At 31.0% G+C, this 25,667-nt stretch overlaps 1 protein-coding gene across 1 annotated transcript in view; it reads right to left on the bottom strand.

Moving 5' to 3' along the window:
• Positions 1-25,667, bottom strand: part of kug (kugelei) — a 733,937-nt gene that overhangs the window by 98,471 nt on the left and 609,799 nt on the right. Inside the window, exon 18 of the mRNA XM_065505961.1 lies at positions 9,251-9,535. Within this exon, the coding sequence (XP_065362033.1) occupies positions 9,251-9,535 (285 nt within the window). The remainder of the gene's footprint in view (positions 1-9,250; positions 9,536-25,667) is intronic.

Raw genomic sequence — 25,667 nt, forward strand, 5'->3', positions numbered from 1 at the left:
CGTGATCTTGTGTTCCTTTGGAAGAATAATAGGGTGTTGAATTTCAGAAGAAAGTTCAGAGTTCGAAATTCTTCCCCCGACTCTTATTAATCCATCATCGTCGATGAATGGAGAGAGTTGAATCAGTTTTGATTTGCTGTCTATCTTTCGTTCACGCTGCAAACTCTTCCTCTCCGCTGAGAAACTATATTGAGCCATTCTGAGACAAATAATCTTTCCTTCCTTAATTTCGTTGTATGTTAGATATTCAGCAGGAATTTTGATCTTGTGTATACGCAGGTTGATAAATCGTTTCACATAAGCTGCTATACGTATGAGTCTATACCAGTGTGTAACATCTTGAAGTATAATTTCCAAAGGATGTATAGTAGTAGTAGCTATATTGGCTACGACGTCTTCTACCGTAGGTTTCACTTCAGCTAGTATTTCGAGATTATCAAATGTGGGTTGTAAACCTTCCAAAGAAGTGATTCGTTCCCTGTTCCTCAAAAAAGATGGACCTTTCCACCAGAGGTCATGTTCAAGCAGTTGGTCAACCAGTAAACCACGAGAGGCACAGTCCGCAGGGTTTTCCTTAGTGTTGACGTGTCTCCAAACATTTCGAGGTAGTGTTTCCAATATTTCGGACGTGCGATTTCCTACAAAGGTTTTGAGTTTCGTTGGTTGCAGAGATAACCATGATAATACAACTGTAGAGTCGCACCATGCATTGATTTCCATTTGTTGATGAGGCAATGATGAAATTATTAATTTCATTAATCGAGTAAGTAGCAATGCTCCGCATAACTCCAATCTAGGAAGGGATATTTGCTTTAGTGGTGCTACACGAGTTTTCGATGCTATTATGTTGACGTAAATATTTCCTTTTTCATCCTCCATTCTGCAGTAGACAACCGCAGCATAGGCCTTAATCGAGGCATCGCTAAATCCATGCAGTTGCATGCTTGAGTTCGAATTAGGTACGTATCGAGGTAACTTCAATTTCGTGAGATTCTGTAGATCATTCCTATACCTGATCCACAGTTTTGCCAAATTTGGAGGTAGTGGTTCATCCCAGTCAAGATTTAGTAACCACAATTCCTGAAATAAAATTTTGAATTTTATGACGACAGGAGAAACTAAGCCAAGTGGGTCGAAGATTCGAGCGACGTCAGAAATAACTCTTCTTTTCGTAGCATGTTGAGATTCCTCTAAATTTACTCTATATCGAATAGTGTCTTCCGTTGAGCTCCAATATATACCGAGAACCTTTGTTGAGTCATCTTCACGTAAAAAATTCCTTTCATCTTTGCCATGTGGGCCAATAATTCCAAAATTCGATACCCATTTGCTCAACTCGAGTCCGGCTTGCGAAAGTAAGTCAATGAGTTCTTCACGTTTTAGCATAAGTTCTTCTTGTGTTGAAGCACCCGTTATTACGTCGTCGACGTAGAAGTCTTGGAGTAAGACTTTTGACGCATTAGGATGAGATTCTTGGTAATCTTTTGCTAATTGTTCCAACACTCGTACGGATAGGTATGGTGCAGAAGCTGTACCGTATGTGACGGTACACAATTGAATGTGTTTAATCTGGTCGTTAGGATTTTCCCTCCACAGAATTCGTTGATAATCCCGGTGTTTCTCAGCCAACCAAATTTGGCGAAACATCTTTATGATATCTGCAGAGAAAACAAACTTATGTAACCGAAAACGAAAACAGACAGCGAACAGATTCCGTTGAATTGATGGGCCAATATGTAACTTATCGTTTAGGGATTCCCTATTAGCATCTTGAAATGAGCCATCAAATACAACCCTTAGTTTGGAACCAACAATTGGATGATGTGGTAAATAAAATAGACGGCCATCTTCGACATCTATCTCCTCCGGTGAAAGTTCACGCATATGTCCCAAACTGTGATATTCCCTCATAAACTTAGCGTAGTTTTCATATAATTGTGGATCTCTAGAGAGTCTACGTTCAGTGGCATTAAACCTCATAAGCGCACCTTTGTATGTGTCGAAAAATGAGATATTTTGCTCCTTAAAAGGTAGTTCCACAATGTAGCGTCCATCAGTGTGTCTACCATGGGTCTCCTGAAAATGTTGTTCAACAAATGCGGATTCATCATCCCGTTTTCCCACACTTACTGCCTCCTCAATTTCCCAAAAGGATTGGATCGATCTATCGATGTCTACTAATGTGAGTAATGATGATGTTGATTGCTGTTGAGGCGATGAGTTCACAGATGTAACCACCCAACCAAAAATAGTAGAAACAGCTATTGTTCTACCTTTGTCATCCAACAATTTTTCCTGAGTCATGACATCCCAAACATAGTCTGCTCCCAATAAAATATCAATAGGATTTGAACGGTAAAATGATGGGTCAGCAAGACGAACTGCTTCCAGTCTTCCACGATCGTAATTTGTTATAGTACTTCTGGGGAGTGATGAGGTTATCCGACCTAGAATGTGGACCTGAGCATCAATACTATGTTGTGAATTTCTGGACTTCATTTGCAGCTTACTGTGACCGTGTGTTGATTCAGCCTTGACTGATGAAATACCAGAAAGCGCGATTTTTGAGCAATTGCGTGGCAAGCCCAAACGTTTCATACAATCTTCGGATATATACGACAATTCTGACGCAGTATCTAGCAAAATACGACAAATTATGAAATCACCTTTGTGATTACGAACATCAACTAATGCCGTAGGTAAAATATGTATCAAGTCCCTCTTCAAAAATAATGTAGTGCCAGATTGAGATACGACAGTATTCAATGATACCGGCTGAGAACCCTCAGGTTCAGGCAAAACGTTTCCATATGCGGATTGTTCCGACGAGACAACATGTGCTTGCTGTATCGGAGTATCTTGAGTAAAATGTAACAAAGTGTGATGATTCCGTTGGCAAGAACGGCATTTTTGTTGAGATTTGCAATTGTAGGCAGTGTGTCCCCTACGAAGACAATTAAAACAAAGAGATCTTTCCTTAACGAGTGTACGACGTTGATCTATTGCCAATGACAAGAAATGTGGACATTTGAATGTGTGATGAGTATCAGAACCGCAATCAGCACAATTTTGTTGAAAACCTGTTGAAACTAACGCCGTAGATGAGCTTCGCTTAAAACCAGTCGATTTAGTTGCAATGTTATTTCCAAGTTCCAATTCTTCGCAGCATTGATCCAAAAATTTTAAAAATTTAGCTATTGTAGGCTTAGGGTCATCTCGAGAATTCTCAATCCATTTGCGACGAGATTCAGAATCAATCTTATTCTGTAAGATATATATCAACCAATGATCACGTTCGTTGTAGTTTACTGCATCTAACCCTCTCACAACCTCATTTGAGATATCGGAGATCTTTCGTAAATTTACAGCATTCTCCTCCTTCATTGAAGAGAGGCCCATGAAAGTCTCAATATATGAATTTACTATATGACGAGGTCGATCAAAACGTTCCTTGAGTCGATCCCATGCTGTACTATAGGCTAATTCCGAAATTTGCATATGCTTTATAAGATTCGCAGCATCATCTTTCAATAGAGACTTCAAATAATGGAATTTCTGAATATTAGATAGGTTTGCCTTAGAATCGATCGCACTAACAAACAAATCTTTAAACGCTGGCCAGTCCTTGTAACTGCCAGTAAATGGTTCTATTCTCAATTTCGGTAAATCTTCATTCGCATGTCGAGAAGTATTCGGTGAGTCAAGTCTCTGTAACAAAGTAGAATGTTGTTCAGCCAAACGAGAAAACATTTCATTGTGAGGTTCAGGGGTCGATTCATGAGGACTAAATGATTTCAACATTCGATTGAGCATGGCATGGCTGTGCATGTATTTCTCCTCATATTCCAACATATCTCGTTCAGGATCTACATACCCTTCCTCACCTTCAAAATTATACAATTCCAAAGTAATTCCAATAAATTCCCTCCAAGCGCATTCCAAACGAGTTAAACGGGATTGAATTTGCTCAGCAAATAATTCCTCAGGAGGATTCTGGACAAATGTGTATGCCCGAGTAATCGCACCCTTTTCCATTCGGCATTTCGATAGCATAGATTTCATTGTTGCCATTTTTTTTAAAAAATTGTAAATTAAAATTTGTACTTACAGATTTTATCCGTTTCTTCAATTATGTTGAGATTTCATAAATCTATCCAGCTAATATTCCAATAGTATATGTCGATAATAGTTATTGTGTTGTCGCGTGTAGTTCCTCGCTTGTAGCAATGTTTATGTTAACGACCGAGCTTTATTGTCCAAAAAATAACCGACACTTTTACAATAACACTATTACGCATGACAACGAATTGTCTTTACTTGTTCTTGTGTGTAAATACACCTTAACAAAACACACGCGCACTACTTCCAATGAATTTTGTATTTGTCTTTTTTTTCTTTATATTCTCTTTCATATGTATGAATATAACCACCAACCGAATTGGTGGTTTTGTATGTATGTATGTATGTATATAACAACCAAAATAAATTTCAAGCAAAGTCAACTCTCAGTTGACTGAGTACAACACACACGCGCACAAGTTTCAAATACACTTTCATTCTTTGTTCATGTTATGAACATACAATGTAACACCATAACATAAAAGAGCTTTACAAACAAATGAAATGAACGTTAATTTTTCAAATTCTATGTTAGAACACCCAAACACGGTAGGTCATGATTGATTTTCGTCTTTGTGTTGTTAAGCCAATTCAAAGTACACACACACACTTTATGTTACTACGAATGATACATGTATTCATGCTTGTACGTACACTTGTTTATTGCTTTCACTTGTCGTTGCACTTTTGTGTATTATTTCTCACTGTTGTTGTTTGTGTTTATTGTCTTTCGCACTAAATGTTCTTGTTGTTGTTTTCTTTTTTACCCGGAACGAAATGAATGTTCTTACAATGTGCAGAGGAGCACCCGAATGTAATATACGCACCGAAACTAATTGTTCATTCACGGGAACCGATAGATTATTGTAAATCGTGTCCAAGGGAGCTACTTGTTGTCCAGAGGAGCTTCCGATTTACCCAATACCAATTTGAGTCTGTCTTTTTCACTAATTATTACACTATACACACCCGATTGTCACTGAGTCCGATATTTGGGGAGAAGGACCAAACATATGGTGAATAACCGAAACCATTAAAACAACTTCTTAATTATTTTAGTATTCAATTATATACACGCTTTATTTCCATATTTATTTTAATTTAAGTGTTTGTAAGTGGACTGTATATTTTTAGTTTGTTTGTTTTGTGTGCAAGTGATCAACTTGATTGTTTGTAACATAAAAGACGACTAATTTTAACATTCATTTGTCATAACAATAAGGGTTGAAAATAATAGAAAATGATCATAACATAAAATGAGAGTGTAAGCTTTACAAGTTAAAGTTCAAATGCACAAAGTTTATATATTGAAGTTCATGTTAAATAAGAATGTTGCATTCATGGGAATGGTTCCTCAACAGTATTGTTGTATTTGTTGCCGTAACGCATACACCTTATAATCATTACGCCATGAGTGAAGTGTTATGCAGAGTGTGCCAATCGGCCACTTGCAATGACATCCCCGTGTTAAATTCACCAGTCAATAACGTTGCGAGTGGGTTGAAAATTCACTAGTAGTAGTTCTTAGTGGCCAACGAATTCGACGTAGCGGAACTAGTGCAATGATGGCCAAAGAAATTCGACGTGGCGGAACTAGTGCAATGAACTGCAGGGTATATTTAGGATGCTGTACGCTGAAAGTGGGCAATATACATACATATGTATATACTAATTATTATAAAAAATAATAATGCATCCACAACAAAGGTGAAGGGTATATAAGATTCGGCATAGCCGAATATAGCACTCTTACTTGTTTCAATTAAATTCCTTAGTTTTCATTAATTGACTTTGAAATAGAGGAAAACCTCAAATATAAAAATTCGTTAATTGGTATGATCAATTTGTTTGCAGGCTGAAAATTAGTGAGAAACTTAATTGGGATCACGACTTTCTTAACTGAAGTTGATTTTCCATTTTTATTGTGTAGTTTGATTACAAGGTTCACATGGACATACTAAAGAACACACAGTTTTTAATCACTTTCTTAGTCCTTAAGAACTATTATTCTTGAGTGATACAAACATCAGCAGAAACGCAGTTTTTAAATTTAACATCGGTTAATAAATTAATGGGACATTTGTTAAGTACAGCCTAGAGCTATTTTTTTAATTTCAATATTTTGTAAACTACATAGAAAAAGAAATTCATAATTGGAATGAATTTTTTAATAAATATTATGAATCGAACACGACTTTTATCCCAAACTTTTTACATGACGCAAATTTTTGCTTTTATTACATAAATTTGTTGATATTGTGTAATAAATTGCATTATGCACAGAAAAAATTATGACTAAAATATTTTCAAACATATGCATGTTTGAAATCAGATTTGTATTTTATTATTTATTTTATTTGGTTTTATAAATATTTTAGTTGGTTTTAAATTTTATGGTTAACAATGCTAACAACTTTTTTTAATAATGAGAAACGTCTATTTGTTTTGTAAATCTTTTAACATAATGTACTTAAAATCAAATACGTTTTCATTTTGTGATACATTTTTATAATATTAAAAATAATAGACAACACTTGTACATAACAAAATATTTTCTTCATTAAAATTTTGTTTGAATTTTTTTATAAAATCAATCAATTTTTTAAATGATTGAAAACATTTTTGTTTACTTTGAAACAAAAACAAATTTATAGTGAATGTTGACAAACAGCTGTAAAATAAAAATAAATTTTACATGCATATATTTTGAAAAGAAATATTTTCATATGTACACAATTTTTAAGTTTTGGTCTTCATGAAACAGACTATGAGTTCAAGGGCTCAATAACTCCTCACGTTTCAAAATTGGTAAGTATGTATATATGAACTTAAAATTCTTTATTATATTATTGTTAAACCTTCCGTTATAATTGCAGACGTTGTTAGCTTACTATGGCAGAAATTTGGGAGAATGCGACATAAATGGTAAGACGATTGATTTTCATTAAGATGAATGTGAAAACTGGTTTATCTTCCCACAGGTGAACAATATCCATATAAATTGGATTCCCGTTTGCTGGTTAGTCCGTAAGTGGGAGAAACTAGTTCATATTTTGTATGACAGTATTTTCTATAGAAAATGTTGTGTATAACAGTATTTTTGTATAGAAAATATTGTGTATAACAGTATTTTCTTTAGAAAATATTGTGTATAACAGTGTTTTCTTTAGAAACTATTGTGTATAACAGTGTTTTTCTATAGAAACTATTGTGTATAACAGTGTTTTTCTATAGAAAATATTGTGTATAACAGTGTTTTTCTATAGAAAATATTGTGTATAACAGTATTTTATATAGAAAATATTGTGTATAACTGTATTTTCTTTAGAAACTATTGTGTATAACAGTGTTTTCTTATAACAGTGTTTTTCTATAGAAACTATTGTGTATAACAGTGTTTTTCTATAGAAACTATTGTGTATAACAGTGTTTTTCTATAGAAAATATTGTGTATAACAGTGTTTTTCTATAGAAAATATTGTGTATAACAGTATTTTCTTTAGAAACTGTTGTGTAAAACAGTATTTTCTTTAGAAAATATTGTGTATATCAGTAGTTTCTATAGAAAATATTACATTATAATATTTAATTAAAATATTTATTGATTTTGAATTTAAATGTTATTAATATTTTAATTGATTTAATAAAAAATATTGTTTGAAAATCTATTCAAAACCAATTATTTGTTTGTATGGTTTTATTAAAAATATTGTTTGATTTTATGCGGAATTTCAAATAATACGTTTCATTGTAAGTTAAATATTTTAATAAGAAAAAAAAATTTTTTTTTCAATAAAATATTTACAAGTAGTGTTGTTTGATTTTGTGATTTTTGTGATAGGTCCCATTTCAATAAAATATTCAATTGACATTATGAATTTTGTAATTGGATTTGAATTTTTGTTTTTTCTGTGTGTACTTATTTTGACCAAATATTTGTATATAATAACATCTGAAACATAAAAAATATCATTAAAAATAATTAAACACCCCATTGGAGCATTTCATATTCTGCAAAAAATGCTGACATTTTCGCGCATACATATTTTCTCATATTCTAGCTGAAAATCATAAAAAATTGTCCATGAACAATTTCAAACATTTTTGAACAATATAAAAATTTAAATATTTTTTTCAAGCCTCCTTTGAAAACAAAAAGTATGAAAAAAGATCATAAGATATATAAGAAAATAATTATAAATGTTATGAATTGAAATTAATGAATATAATGTATTTTGTTATAAACCTTTTTTAATTTTAATATTTTTACTTTAAAATTTTGGCAGCAGAAAGATATTTTTGCACTAAGATTTCGCAACAACAGTGACATCGTGTTCGATGTGGTCCAGGAGATAAAACTGACAAATTGTACTAAGATTTCGCAACAACAGCAGCAAATACACTCGATTGCGCTCCGAACACCTGGAGTGGTGTGCATATCGCAGTTCAACTGCAATACCCCAGGTAAAGTAACATAGATAACCGGATTCATACTGAAAAATTACATCGTGTTCGTTGTGGTCCAGGAGATAAAACTTGCGAAAATATCCAGTCTGCACAGTTGGTGGCACAAAAGGTGGAGGCAGTACAAAACTCATTCTCTCGATCTTGACACTGGATACCAATATCTTGAAGCTCCAGGTACAGAGGTCGGGGGAAACAAAGTTAGAGCTCTATAATTTCTATATTCCGCTAGTAGCTGTCTTACAGGCTACCCAACTTTTAACTTAGGTCCCAATTTTACATTAGGTCCTTCGCAGAAGTATATATGCGTCTAACATATGGCCTAGAGAGTGATTCTGAGACGAAAAAGGATTGAAAAATTTAATAACGTGTTCATAACTACTTAATGAATATAAAATTATATAGAACATTTTCTTATTTTGGGGGTCCTTTTCCCAGGAAGATATGCAATTTTTATAAAGTATTTGTAAAGATAAAATTAAATCATTTCAGATATCACTATGGTTGATAAAATCGAATGACGTGTTTCAAAGTTATTCGATCCAAAACTTGTTCATTTTTCTCATTTTAACTCGATTCCAACATTTATAAAAGATTTATGAGTATTCAAGGGGTTTCCGGGAGGGTTTATAAATAAAAATATAAATAAAATGCGATATTTACTTACATTGTGAAACAGATGTTGATTTAGCTTTAGATTCATTACTTTCATTACTATCGAAACTAGTCGAATCTGCAATCTCCGCAGGTACTTCTGTTATATCTGGTAAGGGATTTTGGCTGTTTCTAACCCAATCTGAACAATCCCAGTGGTATTGACCAATAGAAGAGTATTCTCCACCAAAAGATGACTGACAAACGTTCGGCATCGTAACTTGAATAAGTTTTCCACAGTTAGATTTTATGGATGTTAGACGATTCAATGGCAAATTATGATAATCTATTGGCTTTCCTGTAATAAATATGTAAAATAAGTAAGTAGTTAACTAAATGTTTGACAATTGCTTCTTTTAAAAATGGAAGTGTAGTAGTCCCAATAACATACACTGCACTATGGACAACAATTAATTTAAAAAACCTCTGATCAATCATAAAGACACATGCAGTGTATCTTACAAATTATCTTACAAACATTAGGGATATAACTATTGACAATTTTTGCAAATATGCAAATTGGCATAGCATAGTCGTATAGAGTATTAAAAAATATAAAAAACCACGGTATTATTTTTTCGCGGTTGTTAAAAAAGTTCACGCATAAAGTTTTTCATGAAATATTTTCAATTATTTTGAAATACAATATATTTTATTTTAATAATAACTGCGGACTTCAAAAGATAATTTTTAAATAAGGGAATTATCCCTCACACTTGCAAAAAAAATTAAATTATTTATATAATCTTTCATAGAAAAAAAATTTTGGTTTATTTTAGAAATTGGTATTGGTGCGTGATGGTTTTGATTCCAAATGACCTCAAAAAATGATTTTCATTACTTACTACGCCAAAAATTTCGCCAAAATTAGTTATATGCCTAATACACTGTCTCAAACAATTGTCCATACCCCATACAGCTGAAAATATATTTGATTATATTTCGAAAAATATTTATCCGATTCGAATAAAGTAAATGTTTTTCAAAAGTCCAACAAGTGATTATTAAAACTGCCAATTAATAGTAAAATAAAAGGGTCCATATTTCTTTTTAACAACAAAATTAAAACTAGTTCAAAATATTAACTCAAAAAATTGTCCGTACCCTATAAATAAATTTGCATATGTATTTATAAAATGCAAATTATGATAGAACTTCTATGAGGTATTTTGGAGAAAAAATTTCACCAGCATAAAATAACTAAGGAGTGAGATCGAAAAATTCTTAACACACGTTTTTCATTACATTTTTTAACCCAAGTATTATTTGAATTTTTTTTTGATCAAGTTACCTTTGAAAAACATGTCAGTTATTATGTGTAATGTCAATTATATTAATTTTTTTGTTAATCTGATTAAAATGAGTGACCAGAAAAAAGTGCGTACTGAAATTATTAAATATTTTCAACAAAACCCAACTTGGTCTTACAAAAAGTTGGCCAAGCATACAAAGGTCTGCCGTCAAACTGTTTCCAATGTTATTAAACAGTACCGGGAGAACTTGTCAGTTGATAGAAAACCTGGTTCAGGTAGAAGGAATGGTCCACATGATGTTTCTAAAGCCAAAAAAATAGAACGCATTTTCAAAAGAGCTCCCAACACATCCGGTAGGAAAGCAGCCCGGTTAGCTCAGTGCTCGGACTATTTGGTACGAAAAGTTAAAGCTAATGCAGGTTTAAAAACATACAAGGCTCAAAAAGTTCCTGACAGGAACGCTACTAAAAATTTAGAGGCCAAAAACAGAGCACGGAAATTGAAGTCAAGTTTTATAAAAAAATATTCTTGCTGCATAATGGATGACGAAACGTATGTTCTGCCAGATTTTTCGCAACTTCCAGGTCAAAAATTTTATGTTGCTGATGCTCGAGGGAATGTTGAAGAAAAGTTTAGGACCCAAAAGCAGACAAAATTTCCCAGAAAGTTCTTGGTATGGCAAGCAATATGCAGTTGCGGCAAAAGAAGCCACTCATTTGTTACAACGGGCTCTATAAATACCGAAATTTACATCAAGGAATGTTTACAAAAAAGGCTGCTTCCATTCATAAGACTTCATAATGTGTCCACTTATTTTTGGCCTGACTTGGCATCCTGTCACTATGGCAAACAAGCCCTTGAGTGGTACAAGAACAATAATGTGGTATTTGTACCAAGAGAGGCAAATCCTCCAAACTGCCCGGAGCTAAGGCCAGTGGAGAGATATTGGGCTCTTGTTAAAAGAGAATTGAAGAGTACAAAAAAGGTGTCCAAAAGTGTGGTAGATTTTAAACGGAGATGGACTACATGTTCGAGCAAAGTGACAGAAAGCACTATAAAAACGTTAATGGAAGGGTTTCCGAAAAAGGTTCAAAATTTCATCACTAGTGATTAAAACTATAAAAATAATTTTTTTTGTAAATTGTAATAATAATTTCAATCAAATAAAAAAAAAATTAAAGCTGTAAGTTTAGTGGTTTCTTTTTTATAAACATATATGTATGTTAAGAATTTTTCGATCTCACTCCTTAATAAGCAAATGCAGAAAGATGTCATCGTTTAAGAATGGTGGAATATTGGTGCAGAAACTTCAGAAAAACTGGCTTTATCGGTGGAAAATCACTTAAGAGACGTAATTTCTGCTAAAGGACACCACTTTCAATATTAAGGACAGCATCATAAGTTGCATTTTATAAATACATATGCAATTTTAATTATAGGGTACGGACAATTTTTTGAGTTAATATTTGGAACTACAGTAATTTTGACTTACCTGCACAACCAACTTTGCACGATATTTTGTGCAGGTAAGTTAAAAGTGCAGTTAACATCAACTTAACTGGTCATTGATGCTGGTAAGTGAATTTAAGTTTACTGCCCAAAAAAGCAGCTAACGGCAAATAATTTACATGAAGTTTTGTGATGTTTCCCTTTAAAAAATAACGACAAATTTGGTATTTTAACTACTTTTAAAATTATTAAGAAGTTTACAACACAATTTTTTATTCAAAATCGTATTTTTCTTATTTTGTTTTGTTTTAATTTTATATTAAGCAGCTAAATGAAATTTTTTTCATGAAAACCAGTTGTAGCTTCCAAAAGTATTATGCACTTATCTTAAATGTGCAGGTATGAACAATGCACTTAAATTAACGAATTTGTATGGAGTTTGATAAATAAATATACAAAACACAAGTTTTGTGCACTTACAGTAGCCCAAGAAAGTCTACATACAGGTAAAATTATTATGTTTTTTTAATTTAAAGCAGTTTTTTAGTATTTTTTATGAGATATATAATAATACATGTCTTATGTCGATTTTAGCAAAAAAAATTCAAATATCGCCCAAAAAGTTCACCGTTATTAGAGTTATTGATTCTGAGTAAAATAACGAAAAATTTATTCTCAGTCACGCCTACTTTTGGGTGGGCGGGGCTATTAAGTTTCATAATATTTTGAACATTAAAGTCCAAAAAACCCAAAAAAAATTTCGTTATTTGACTCAGAATCGAAAATTCTAATAACGGTGAAATTTTGGACGTGATAGGAAATGTTGCTAAACCCGACTTAAGTGATGTTGTGTTAATTTTTTTTAGTGTGAATTTATTTTTTTAACAAATATATTTCATTACTTTTAACTTACAAATACAGCTTTCAACGAAATAAATTTAATTTGAATTCCTGTATGTAGACTTTATTGGGCTACTGTATATGCAAAATGGTCTTAAGTGAAAAGCAGGTAAGTCAAAACTACTGTAGTTTTAATCTTGTTGTTAAAAATAAATGTGAACCTATTTTTATTTTACTACTAATTGGCAGTTTTAATAATCACTTGTTGGACTTTTGAAAAACATTTACTTTATTCGAATCGGATAAGTATTTTTCGAAATATAATCAAATATATTTTTTAGCTGTATGGGGTAAGGACAATTGTTTGAGACAGTGTATATATTAGGGATGCCAAACCCGAAGTCACGATTCCGAAATTTCCCAGATTTTTCTGGATCACCAAATTTCGGGAAATTACGAGGTTTTTGATATTTTGGAAGATTTTTTAAGCTCCCAAAATAATCTCACTTCAAATCCTAACGGATCAGATCAACCAAAAAATTATTGAGTTTCAATGAATATAGGTGACGATATATTATTTTACATATTAATATAGGGAGGAACCAAATAATTTCGGAAAAAAACTTTAAAGTGTTTATATTTGATATGGTCTGGATTCTATCGAGATTCAACTGTTAGTAAATAAGAATGATGTAAAATTGTGCAGCTTCAATTGTAAATAACTTTAAACTGCCTAACTAACTTTTACACGATTGTTCTCATGTAATGGTAATGTACCCTAGTTTCAATATATTTCTCTTTTTTACTCAAAACATAACCCCTTAAGCTACATTTCCGCATACACCGTAATCGGCATCGAAAACGAAATTCCATACATTTGCACCGAAAAAAGTTCGTTTCAGAAATCGGCAACGAAAATTGGGAACGAAACGGCACCGATCAGTAACGAAAAACCTGTCATTTGGGGCCGGAACGAAAACAACGAAATTGTTTTAAATATTTTTTTATTTCAAATTTAAAGAAAATCAAAATGAAAAAAAAAAAAATTTTCTTTATTGGAAGATGAAAAAATAATTGATTTTGTCAAAAATAATGAAATTCTATTTAATGTGCGACATCCAAAATTAAAAAATAATTTCGTTTCTGTTTTATGCCGCAACGCACCCAACTGAAACGAAAACAATTCAGAAACGAGACGGTGACAAACACCAACGTTTTTCAGTTTTCGCTATCGGCGCCGATTACGGTGTATGCGGAAACCCAGCTTTAATGAAGGCTATCATTACTACTTTTTTAATCGAACATATGCGGCATTTCATGTTAAGTGAACCATCTTTTGAAATCGATGTCTTCCGATTGGGTGGAAATTTATACCAAGAACTTTCTGAGTTAGAGAGAATATTTCACTTTGGCCAAATATTCGTTTTTTCTCATCCATAGCTATTGTTCTTAGCAAAATGTGTTCCAAAAAGTTTAGATAGCTATTTCTTCAATCTGTCGCTGAGTGGGATATATATATTAAAATATGTGTTTTGTAACTCAAGATATGCAATTTTTGACTCAAAAACTATTTTGGCTTTTTTCAATTTTTTGTTATTTTTTAAATTTTTTGTTATTTTTTTCTCAAAAGAAAGCTTAGGTCGATTCCGAATAAAAGATTTTCTTTTGGAAAAAATATTTCAAAATTATTTAATTTTTTTTATAATTTTTGTCTTCGAAAGATTGAAGAAATAGCTATCTAAACTATTTGGGACACATTTTGCTAAGAACAATATGTAATAAGTTACATTGATGAGAAAAAACACCTGTTTGGCTAAAATGTCAAATTTTTACTTCTAAAATTTTAACAAGAATGTTTTTAATATCAAAAGTTTCAGTTTTGTTATAGATTTCGCACTGTTATAAAGTTCAAAATACGGGGATAAATACAAAATATTTGTTATATTTTTACTTAAATATCGAGTTAAAAATAACCAAGTTATTAGGATTTCCCTACGTCATATATTCAAGAAATCGACATTTTTGTATTATTTTCTTCACGTTTTGCAAGCAAAAGTTATGTAAACAACTATGTTGTACACAGAAATGGGAGTAAAAAATGCGTAAACTAGTACTTTTTGCTCTATATTTGGTCAGATAAAATTCGTATAACTTTGTAATTTTTTATTCGAAATTATTGTTTTATACCTTGTTAAAAAGATAATTTAATGTAGAAGATTAGTTTTATTGCAAATGTTTAAAACTTTCAATCGATTTCCAGCACGTGTTCTAGTTATCCGATTGCACTTAAATTGCATGCCTAGTGCGCACAGTCGTCCGATATAGACATTTTTTTTAGAATCTCTATCGCTCACATTTGAAAAAGATCTCGAAATTGCTCAACTTCAAACTGGTTTTTTATGTACTCAGCATTTTACATAAAAGAAACCAGTATGATTTTTTTTAAATGTTTATTTGACAAAAAAAACTTTTATGTGTCACCATAAAGAAACAAATTTAGTAGATTGAGTGAAAGATCATTTTCAATGTTTAGCTTTATAAAACCAAAAGAAAAAAATCCATATACCCCAAAGTATTTAAACTGTGTTTTATTCCTAAGAGATTATTTTAACCTTTATAAGGTTAACAATCTTCGGGTTAAATTTAACTCAAATAGAAAATATATATTTTTTTTTGCCAATTTTTTTTAAAAAAAAAAATCTAAAAAACCGGTTAACCGGTTATTACTAAAAAATCGAAACCGGTTTATATTAAATTGCAAGTTTTCATAGAAACCGAAAACCGGTTTCTAAAAAATGTTGAAGAATCGATCACCCTAATATGTACATTGGTATTTGCAAAATTTATTGTAGGAAAAACAATTGAAAAAAAACCCTTTAGTATTTAGTAAATAAAATGGGAAAAAGTTAAGGGGTAAAAGAAAATTGTTAGCTACCATATAGGTCTAGCCACCAGTATTTTTTAATATTTAAGTTTGGCAACATGTTTTTATTTCTCAAGTAGATGGTTGTGTCGTATCTTTCATTCACATCTGTAATTAGTTTGCAGTTTATTGCCTTGACATTGACGTCTATAAATGTAGTATAATATCGGAATGCCCAAATTATTTTGAATATATCCTTGTTTATCTAGGTATAAAAATGCTTCAGGTGGCACATACCCATTTTTTAGAGTTACCTCACTGTATTCATCACTGACATAGTAGGGGGCCATAACAGGGTTATTTAACTTGCATGCAACGGTTTTTAAAATATGGTTTCTTATTAGATGAATTATAAAATTATCTATTCTACTTATTTTTGAAACATCTTATAGCCTCCTGTTAGAGATGTATTTTTTATAGTCACTATCAGATGACCTAAAGAAGATCTAATTAGGGATTGGTATAAGATTATTTTAACCGAAGGGTTTATATATTTAGAATAAAATATGTTTCTGTACATAAACTGTAAGCACACTGACTGGGGTAATGAAACATGTAATACAAAAGGTAATATGTTAAGACAGTGGCTACTAGATAATGAATTGAATTTCAGATGCATTTTTTTTTGCTTCTACTGAACCTTCATTCCCAAGTGCTGCGTCCTATTTGGACATATGTATCGCAGATTCACGTTTAGATATACATAGGAAAAACATTTAATTGTTTAAAAACACTGGACTATGACAGTGATCATAAAGCAATAGAAATCATAGTACTAAATAATAATAATGACCATCCCCTTATATTCTTTAAGGATTCTCCAAACCTCAAACGAAATTTTAAAAAGATAAACTGGAGAAAATTTAGAAACCGTCTCATAAATGATTATAACAGTGAGAATAATGTCCCAAACGATCGAAACCTCTCTAACGCTGTGATTGACCACTTCTTACTTAAGTTAGAAAAATCTATAAACACAGCTATTGAGATATCGGTGCCAAAATTTAAAAAGACTGACCCAATTGCTAAATTAACGAATTCAATTATAAAGAAATTAAATCTGGAAAAAAGTAAAATTTTAAGCAAAATAAAACAATACAATAGATTAGAACTTTATTTAACACAAATGAATTAAATTTACTAAAATCACAACTAAAATTGGTAAGAAAACTAATTAAAGATAATTTCACACTTTCGATCAACAACCATTTCCGGGAGCGGCTGGCCAATATGGACTGCCGCAATCCTTCAAACACATTCAACGAAGTTAAAAAACAATTCAGAGTGTCACAATCGTTAGGTATAGATACCTTAAAAATAAGTCATGACGATGCGGCTTGGTTTAGATATACCGGAATAGATATAGGTTCATTAGAAAAATAAATATGTAGTAACAAAATTATAATTAAGGATCAGGATGAAATTCTTAATTCAATTGGAACTTACTTTGAATCAGTTCATTCTCATAAAGAGATTGAAGCTGATAATACTACTCACATAGACGTAAATCTATTTTTTTCGCAGATTTTTGGAGGAAAAAAATGAGTATGAAAGAAATAACTCAACGATTACTACATTTAGTTCAACTAGAAAGGCAAATGGTTTAGATGAACAGTACTTTATAACCAAAGAGTCAATCCTGTATATGTTTTAAAATCTACGGAAGAAATTGTCTTCTGGTATAGATAATATCCCTAATTTTATAATTAAGAACATCCCAAATGAAATAATATTTGAATACTGTACACTATTTAACAACATATTAACCCTTTGTCGACCGACGGTACTTATAAATACCATAACAATAATAAGCTTACAAAATGAAAAGAAAACATATTTTGACCCTTTTTGCCCAAAAGTTCTTTGTAGTACACTATCATCTTTGGAATAATATATATTTTTTTTTAATATTGGCAAACTCGCTTATCCAGAATAACGGTGAATTATTTCATGTTCTCATTGTGGTGTTTATTTATGTTGTAATGACAAAAGATATTGTTTCGTTAAATACCATAAAATAGACTTGTAATAGAAAATTTTATAAAATTTACAAAACTAATCAATATATTAATAAAATGTCAATAAAAATATATGACTTTTTTACCTTTGGCTGATGCTGACCCAGTGGTACCAGGTTCCTTTCGGATCCTTGCAGGTTGGATTTTTATCCCAAAACGTTTATCTATAAGACGTCAGAGTATATATTTATATTCCTTATGGGGTCGCAAAATAAAATTGTGGATGTACACTTAACGGTCATGGTATAAAAAAGGATAGAAAGAATTTATTAATTCTTTATTCCATTTTCGATATAAAAATAAATTGTGTCTCTTAACGATTCAGTTAAATGTATTGAATTCATTCCTTAGTGAATTTATTCATTTGAGAATTATTATTTATAGAATTAATTTCTTATTAAATCATTATAAATTTCTTCAAATCCATAACAATGATTAAATTTTCTTCAATTCAAATCGACTACATAAAGGCTTCAGACAATTGTTTTCAATTCATTTGTAATAATTAAAAGCAAAACAAATCTGAATGAAGAAAAAAAATGTAAACTCAATTTGTAGTAGATTTGAATTAACAAAAATTTAATCATTCAAAGTTTTAATAAATTCTGTTATTAATTAACTTCAAAATTAATTCAATTTAAACAAAAGCTTTTGAATGAAGCTAAATAATTAGATGTTGGGAATGGACTTATGGAATGAAAGGCTGACATTTTTTAATTACGAATTAAAATTTTAATGAATTAAGCTCAAATTTAATTAATTAATACGAAGCTGCGATATATAATGATTAAAACACTATGTTTTTATATGAAATTTGGCTATAATATTCCTAATTTACAGTATCATTATATATTTCGGGAATAGCCGGGTACCCTTTTTCAACGATTTAAAGCCTTGGTCCACAAGGGGTTCAACAAACAACTCACACTTTCCTCATGCATGGAAAACAGTCCTAACAGTAATTTTGCCAAAGAAAAATAAAGATACAGTAGACGCTCACAAATTAGAGCTTTCAGTAATTCGAACGTCCAGAAATAGGAATCAGTGTTTGCAATACATTAAGCGCTCTGAAATTCGAATTTAAAATTCTAATTTAGTGGGTTTTTTTTATTTTTATTCTGTTTGAACATAGTAAAATTAAAAAGGGGAATCACCAAATTATATATGTTTTCTCCCTATTTGTTGTTTTTTGTCGTATTTATGTATATTTGTGGCTAGTTTATTTGCGAAATTTGATACGCGTGTACATATTTTGGCAGTCTCTATTAAAAACTGAAAGTGTATCATTAGAAATGTCAAATAAACATAAAAAACACACTTTACCATTGGAAACTAAAGTCAAAATATTAGAAAAGCTTGTCAAAGGCGTTCAAGGGAACAGGTTAGCCCTAGATTTTAATGTGACAACATCTTCAATCAGCTACATCAAATCACATAGAACAGCAATATTAAATGATGTTTCCAACACATATCAGAAGTAGAGATGCCAAACGGGGAATCCCGTTCCCGAAAATCCCGGGGTTCGGGATTTAAGAAATCCCGAAGCCCGGGATTTTTTAATTTTAAATCCCGGGATTTTCCAAATCCCATTTTTCATAAATAAATAGGGGAAATTGTAATTTTTGTGTGCCTTTTTCATGCATTTTGACATTCTACATGCCCAAATATCACAAAGTGATGTTCAGAAAAGTTGTTAAGCTCAACTACTGCTACAATATAGTTAATAAAGGAAAACGGTATTTTTGGTTTCCTTGAGTGGGGCTCTAGAAAATCAATTCTTCACCTTTTTTTTGTAAGTTGTCTAACAAAACTCAATTTAAATCCTCTTCAAATGAAATAGATTTTATCTCAGATAAAAATAGGTCTAAATCAAATCCAGGCAAATCTCGGTATAACGAATCTCACTTTAACGAAAATCCGATTTAACGCACGGTCAAATTCGTAACATTGACCACCTTATATAACGAACGTTTCAAAAATTGTATGCTCCATATAACGAATGATGAGAAAAAAAAAACAAAAAAAAAAAATCAAACAAACCACCAAATTTTTAACATTGACAACCTTATATAGCGAATATTTCGAAAATTGTACGCTCAATATAACGAACAGAAAGTATAAAAAACAAAAGTAGTCATGAATGTAAAAATAAGTCGTTACAGTACCGTTTTCAATGGTTACTTTCTTTAATAATAGGTCTGTCTATTTTTCTATAGTGGTTTTAATTACATGTTTTCACAATATCGAATGAAAGATTTCGTTCGCATTCTAAGCAAAAGAAAACTGATTCGTTCACATTAACAAGAAGTTAAGGAATCCAAAATCAGATTTCTTCCGCTTAGAATGTGAACGAAATCTTTCATTCGATATTGTGAAACAGGCTATAATTCACGTGAATTAAATATGGAAAACCGTAGAAGAATTTCATTGAACGAAAAACTAAAAATTTAGATGAATGAATGAAATATGGAATAACAAAATTCTCAAGATGTATTTTGAAGAAAATAAAAACAAACATTTTATCGTGACTAAGTTTTTTCTGTAAATTATCTTTACACAAATTAAGTGGAATCTACAAAATCTGTTTTTTTTTTTAATGTTTGTCCGAGTTTAATTTTCTACAGTTTGAATCATTTTCAGAATCGAAATCCCTTACACCAAGCCATCCTCCACAAGAACAATTAGTAAAAACTACTAAAGATATACAAATTTGAACGATATTCTTGCCTCCTAATGTCACACCGCTCATCCAACCTAGGGATCAAAACGACATAGGTTTAGTTAAATTCCAAAATAGAAAAAGTTGTCCAAAATTAAAAAAAAAAAAAATCATCTCGATATAACGAATTATTCAATTTAACGAATGGGCCTAACAACATATCGTTCGTTATATCGGGATTTGCCTGTCCTTTCTTGCATATTTCATATTTTATCCAATAAAAAAACTATTAAAAAAATACTGAAATATCATTGGATAAAAGACGAAATTCGCAAGATAGGATTTGATTTTAGACCTATGGTTTCTTGTGGAAAATTTCTTAGAATTTTCTGCTATACGATTTTTCGTGAAAAAAATCGACACACCCTAATGTAGTATTTATTGTTATTTCTTCTTATATAATGTAATCATGCAAGTATTTTATACTTTTTAGTGTCTAATATAAATTAATTGCTAAATAAAAAATTTTCTTTCAGTTGTAAAGATATAATTATGTACGTTTCTTTCTTATAATTTTCGGGATTAAACCCGGGGTTTCGGGATTTTCGGGATTTTTTACCAAATCCCGAACCCAGGGATTTTCGAAAATCAGTCCCGATTAGCATCTCTAATCAGAAGGCAAGCAATAAATCTTTGCACAGCGCAGAATATCCTAAAATGGAAAGTCGTCTGTATGAGTGGTTTTTAAACGAGAAAAAGGTGTACACTGACTGGGTCCATACTTAAACCAGTGATGTTCAAAAATAAAAATGAATATGTATTGGTGAGAGAGCTACCCAGCAAACATAATGTCAAACACTTAAAATAATAACAAAATGAAGAAAGTTTAGATTTAGGATTTTTGTCAAATAAAACCAATTTATTAAATTAATGTAATTTAAATTTTAATGAATTGAAAAAATATACATTGTAAGTCCGAAATTCTCTTAAATTTTGTATTAATTTTTGACTTTGTTCGAACAAGAACAACCAACAACAATGCTTAATAAATTTCTGAAAAAAAATGACGATAGTCCGCCATATGTGTTTTCTTCGCATGCTCAGCGATGAATGAACAAAAGTCGTTAAAAGAGCATAACAAATGTGTGTAAATTTTTCAAACAATTGTTGTATGGCGTGAACATCACTGACTTGAACAGAAAGCTAAACAAATATTTAGGAAGGAATATCTCGATAAAGATGAAAATGCATTCCGCGCAAGTGATGAATGGTTTACCAAATTTATGAAACGACACGGCATCCGTTTTTTAAAAATTTGTGGCGAGATTCTTTCCAGTGATGAAATTGCTCCAGTCACTCCTTTTATTCATCGATGACGTGCCAATAGCGCAATTGTTGCAAATAGATCAGGTCTGCAACGAAGTTATTCAGAGAACTCAAGCTCTTTTAGAAGAAATAGCTCCAAACGATTGCATCGGTATAGAAGATATCGACAGATGGAATGAAGATATGTTTGATGACGGATATGTATATGTTCTCAGTAGCGATGGTGAGTCTTCGGATAGCAGCGAAGACGATGTTGTTGAAGTCTCACCAGTTGTCTCTAATACTACAGACATTGAAAGCTTAAATAATTTAATAAAATGGTGCAATAACAGTGAATTGTTTTCCACTAAGCACATAAGCAATCTTTTGGTTTTCCGTAATGATATTTCGGATTCGATGAAACCAAAAATACAAACAAATATAACTGATTATATGTCAAACAAAGATTAGTTGTAAATTTAGCCATTGTGTAAGCTATCCCTCCAATAACTTTTAACTTTATTATTTTTTTTAAATACATATGTAAAATATTTTAGTTTTTTGGACTGAATTGTTTTGTTTTTTAATTTATAAAAATACATTTAATGTATTGGACTGAATTGTTACGTTTTGTTTTCTTGTTTTTATCAAATAAAATTGAATTAAAAAAAATTAGAAGTGTTTTATTTTAGTTTTTGGAAGTATTTTTTATTCGAAAAAAAATGTCCAGAAATTAGAATTGCCTCAAAAACAAAGCGGTTCTAATTAGCGAGCGTCTACTGTACTAGTAACCTTAAAAATCTTCGACCAATAAGCCTGCTTCCAAACATTAGTAAAGTATTCGAAATGTGTGTATACAATAATTTAGTTAAATTCTACGAAAATAATAACACCGTCCGACAAATAGAAAAAATATTCGTTAGACACAAACTATAAAATAATAATGGAGAAAAACTGTGTTTTCAGTTTTACATTTCGTGATCCTGTGTCCTTTTCTAAGGATTTCAAAGTTTCAAAGAAGTACATTTTTCAAAAACTATTTAAAAATACTCCTACTATTCCAACAATAACAAATTGTATGTCAAAAGAACAAGAAGAGTTGTAAAATATTATGTATTATCTTTATTTTATCCTGTAAGGATCCAAAAATGTCCTTTAAAATGTTTATTCTTTAATATCCTTTAAGATTGCCAATAAATTCCTTTTAAAAAAATAGTGCGTTAAAGACCCAAATATTCTATACTAAATGTCAAAATTCCATCCTTTATATATATAAAGGTCAAATTAAAATATAAAAAAAAAATTTATTAGTATACAAAAAAGTTTTATTAAGAAAAGTGCATGTTTATAAACTGCACCACCATAGTGGGGGAGGTATTATGGGTTAGTCCTGTTGTTTTCAACATACAAAAATATTGTCCCAACACCCACCTTAAAGTATACCAATATTCTCAGAATCACTTTCTGAGTCGACTAAGGTCGCAGGTTTAAAGATAATTCGACAAAATTTGGCACAAACCTTTATATTGCCCCAAGGCTATTGAATTTGGTTAGAATCAGCCCATTATTTATCCTAGCCCCCATACAATTGGCCTATTTGAAAATAGTTAAGCCCTCATAAATATCTTAATTATAAACATATTCAAACCAAATTCATTACAATTAAGTTTTATGTAAGCCGAACGACCAAATTTCGTGACGATCGGTCAACAATATTCCATAGCTCCCATATAAGCAACATTCTCGAAAATGTCATTAATAAACATAAATCTCTGAAATATGTCAGTATCCAAACAAAATTCAACAGAAATATGTTTCATATATTCGCAATTCATCCCACCAAATTTTGTGACGATTGGTCCATAATTAGTCATAGCTCCCATATAAGGCCCATGGCCGAAAATGTGTGTATTCAAATAAGATTCAACACAAATAAGTTTCATATCAAAAGAAAACTCTTTATAATCATATACCCGGTGTAGGGTATCATAAGGTCGGGCTTGCCCGACTATACCATTTTACTTGTTTATAAAAAAGTCTTCTCGTTGCTTTTCACAACGGATTTTGTTATATTTTTTTCGAATGAAATGTTAAAATAAAATATAAAAAATAAAATAATTCAAATTTAAAATATATTTTAACACTTAAGTAGTTAAGATAGAAGGATGAAATTTTGGCATGTGGTATTCAATATTTGGATCTTTAACTCACTATTTTTTTAAAAAAAAAATATTGGAAATCTTAAAGAATATTCAAGGATAAAAATTTGAAAGGACATTTTTGACATCTTTTGATCCTTACAGGATAAAATAAAAATAATACGAAATATTTTACAACTCTTCATGATCATTTGATCAGAAGTATTTTAAAACCTTTTTTTTAAATGTACTCTCTGAAAATTTGAAGTCCTTTTAAAAGGAAACAGGATCATTGAGTGTTGTACGGTGTAATCTAATTGATGATCGGCAGTTGGGGTTCAAATTTCAGCATTCCACTGTGCATGCGGCTCACTATCTAGTATCAACTATTCACTGGAATTGGAATAAATCCCTATGTAAAGGCGCTTGCCTCATAGATTTTGAAAAAGCTTTTGATAATATATGGATCCCAGGATTAATATATAAACATACAAAATATAGAATGCCTTTTCATCAGGTTATTTTGATACACAATATGCTTAGTAACAAAATTTTTTAAATATCATATAATAACCAAATAAGTACAATAAAATTCACTATTGTAAATGGCCTACAACAAGGAACAATTTATATATTTTGGATCTTCTGAAACAATTTAATAACAACATTGTTGCATTTGCCGATGATATTATAATTTTACAAGATTTGTTTCGAATAGTTGAAAACTATGGCAATGACTGGAAAATGAAAATAAATATTGAAAACACTGGAAAGAATTTGAGGTTAAAGCAGGCTCTAATATTAACATTGTAAGTAAGCAAATGGTAAAATATTTAGGCATTTATCTTAATAAATTTCTGTATTACAACAAACACATAGATTTGCAACTAACAAAGGTAAGAAAAAACCAGTACACAGTGGGGTATCATCGAATTTTTTTGGAAATAAATCTGGCATTTCTAAACGGCTGGTCCGAACGGGATAAAATTTGAATTAGGCGTAGCAAAGGAGTATTCGAGTTAAAGTTATTAAAATGGGCCCTACAAATGGGGGTTCAAAGTAGGGTACCTTCGATATGTAAAATTTTTAAACACGTGCCATTTTTTTGTTTCCCATCCGATTTCAAAGAATTTTATATTTTTGGAAAGCGCTCGGCTATTATAATTTCCTACTTATAGGCATTTCAAAATTGAAATTTTGCCGTACCTTGGTCCGCTTTTTTAAAAATATAGGGCGCACTTTTGGACCGAATGGACTCGAATTTTTTTTGTTAGTTAGACAACTAAATTAGAGCAATATCAATTACGAATCCAAAAATAACCGATTTTCAATTTAAAAATTCAAAAAATAGTATATTTTTGCTGTTTTTTGGACAAAAAGGTGACTTAACTCTTTTTTTTATTAAAAAACAACTTTCTTTAAGAACATATAACAATTTTATGTTTTCCATAAAGTTTCTTTACGGACAACATTTTGGTATACAAAACATGTCCTATTTATCGAACATGTCGGGCCTACGCCCTTTGGAAATTGACCTATTTTTTATCAAAATTTAAACTTTGAGCCACATGTTCTAAAATCCCAAAGCTGGGATCAGAAAACGGAAAGCAGCTTTGGAAACCTTGATGTGTTCCCTATTTATCCCTAAAGTATTTTCCCAGCCCCGAAGGAAATGTGGACCCTATAGGCAAAATTTAAAAAAAATACCATTTTTGGGATTTTCGCTACAATTTTTAGGAATTGCGGGATTCCCTTTGACTTTTTGACAAGTTTTTTACACCTTGTTATTTAGAATGAGAAACTTAAAAAACGCTGAAAATTTCATTGAGTTTCTCTAATAAATAA

The sequence above is a fragment of the Calliphora vicina genome, chromosome 3, assembly GCF_958450345.1.
Source record: "Calliphora vicina chromosome 3, idCalVici1.1, whole genome shotgun sequence".
In the NCBI taxonomy this organism is placed as follows: Eukaryota; Metazoa; Arthropoda; class Insecta; order Diptera; family Calliphoridae; genus Calliphora; species Calliphora vicina.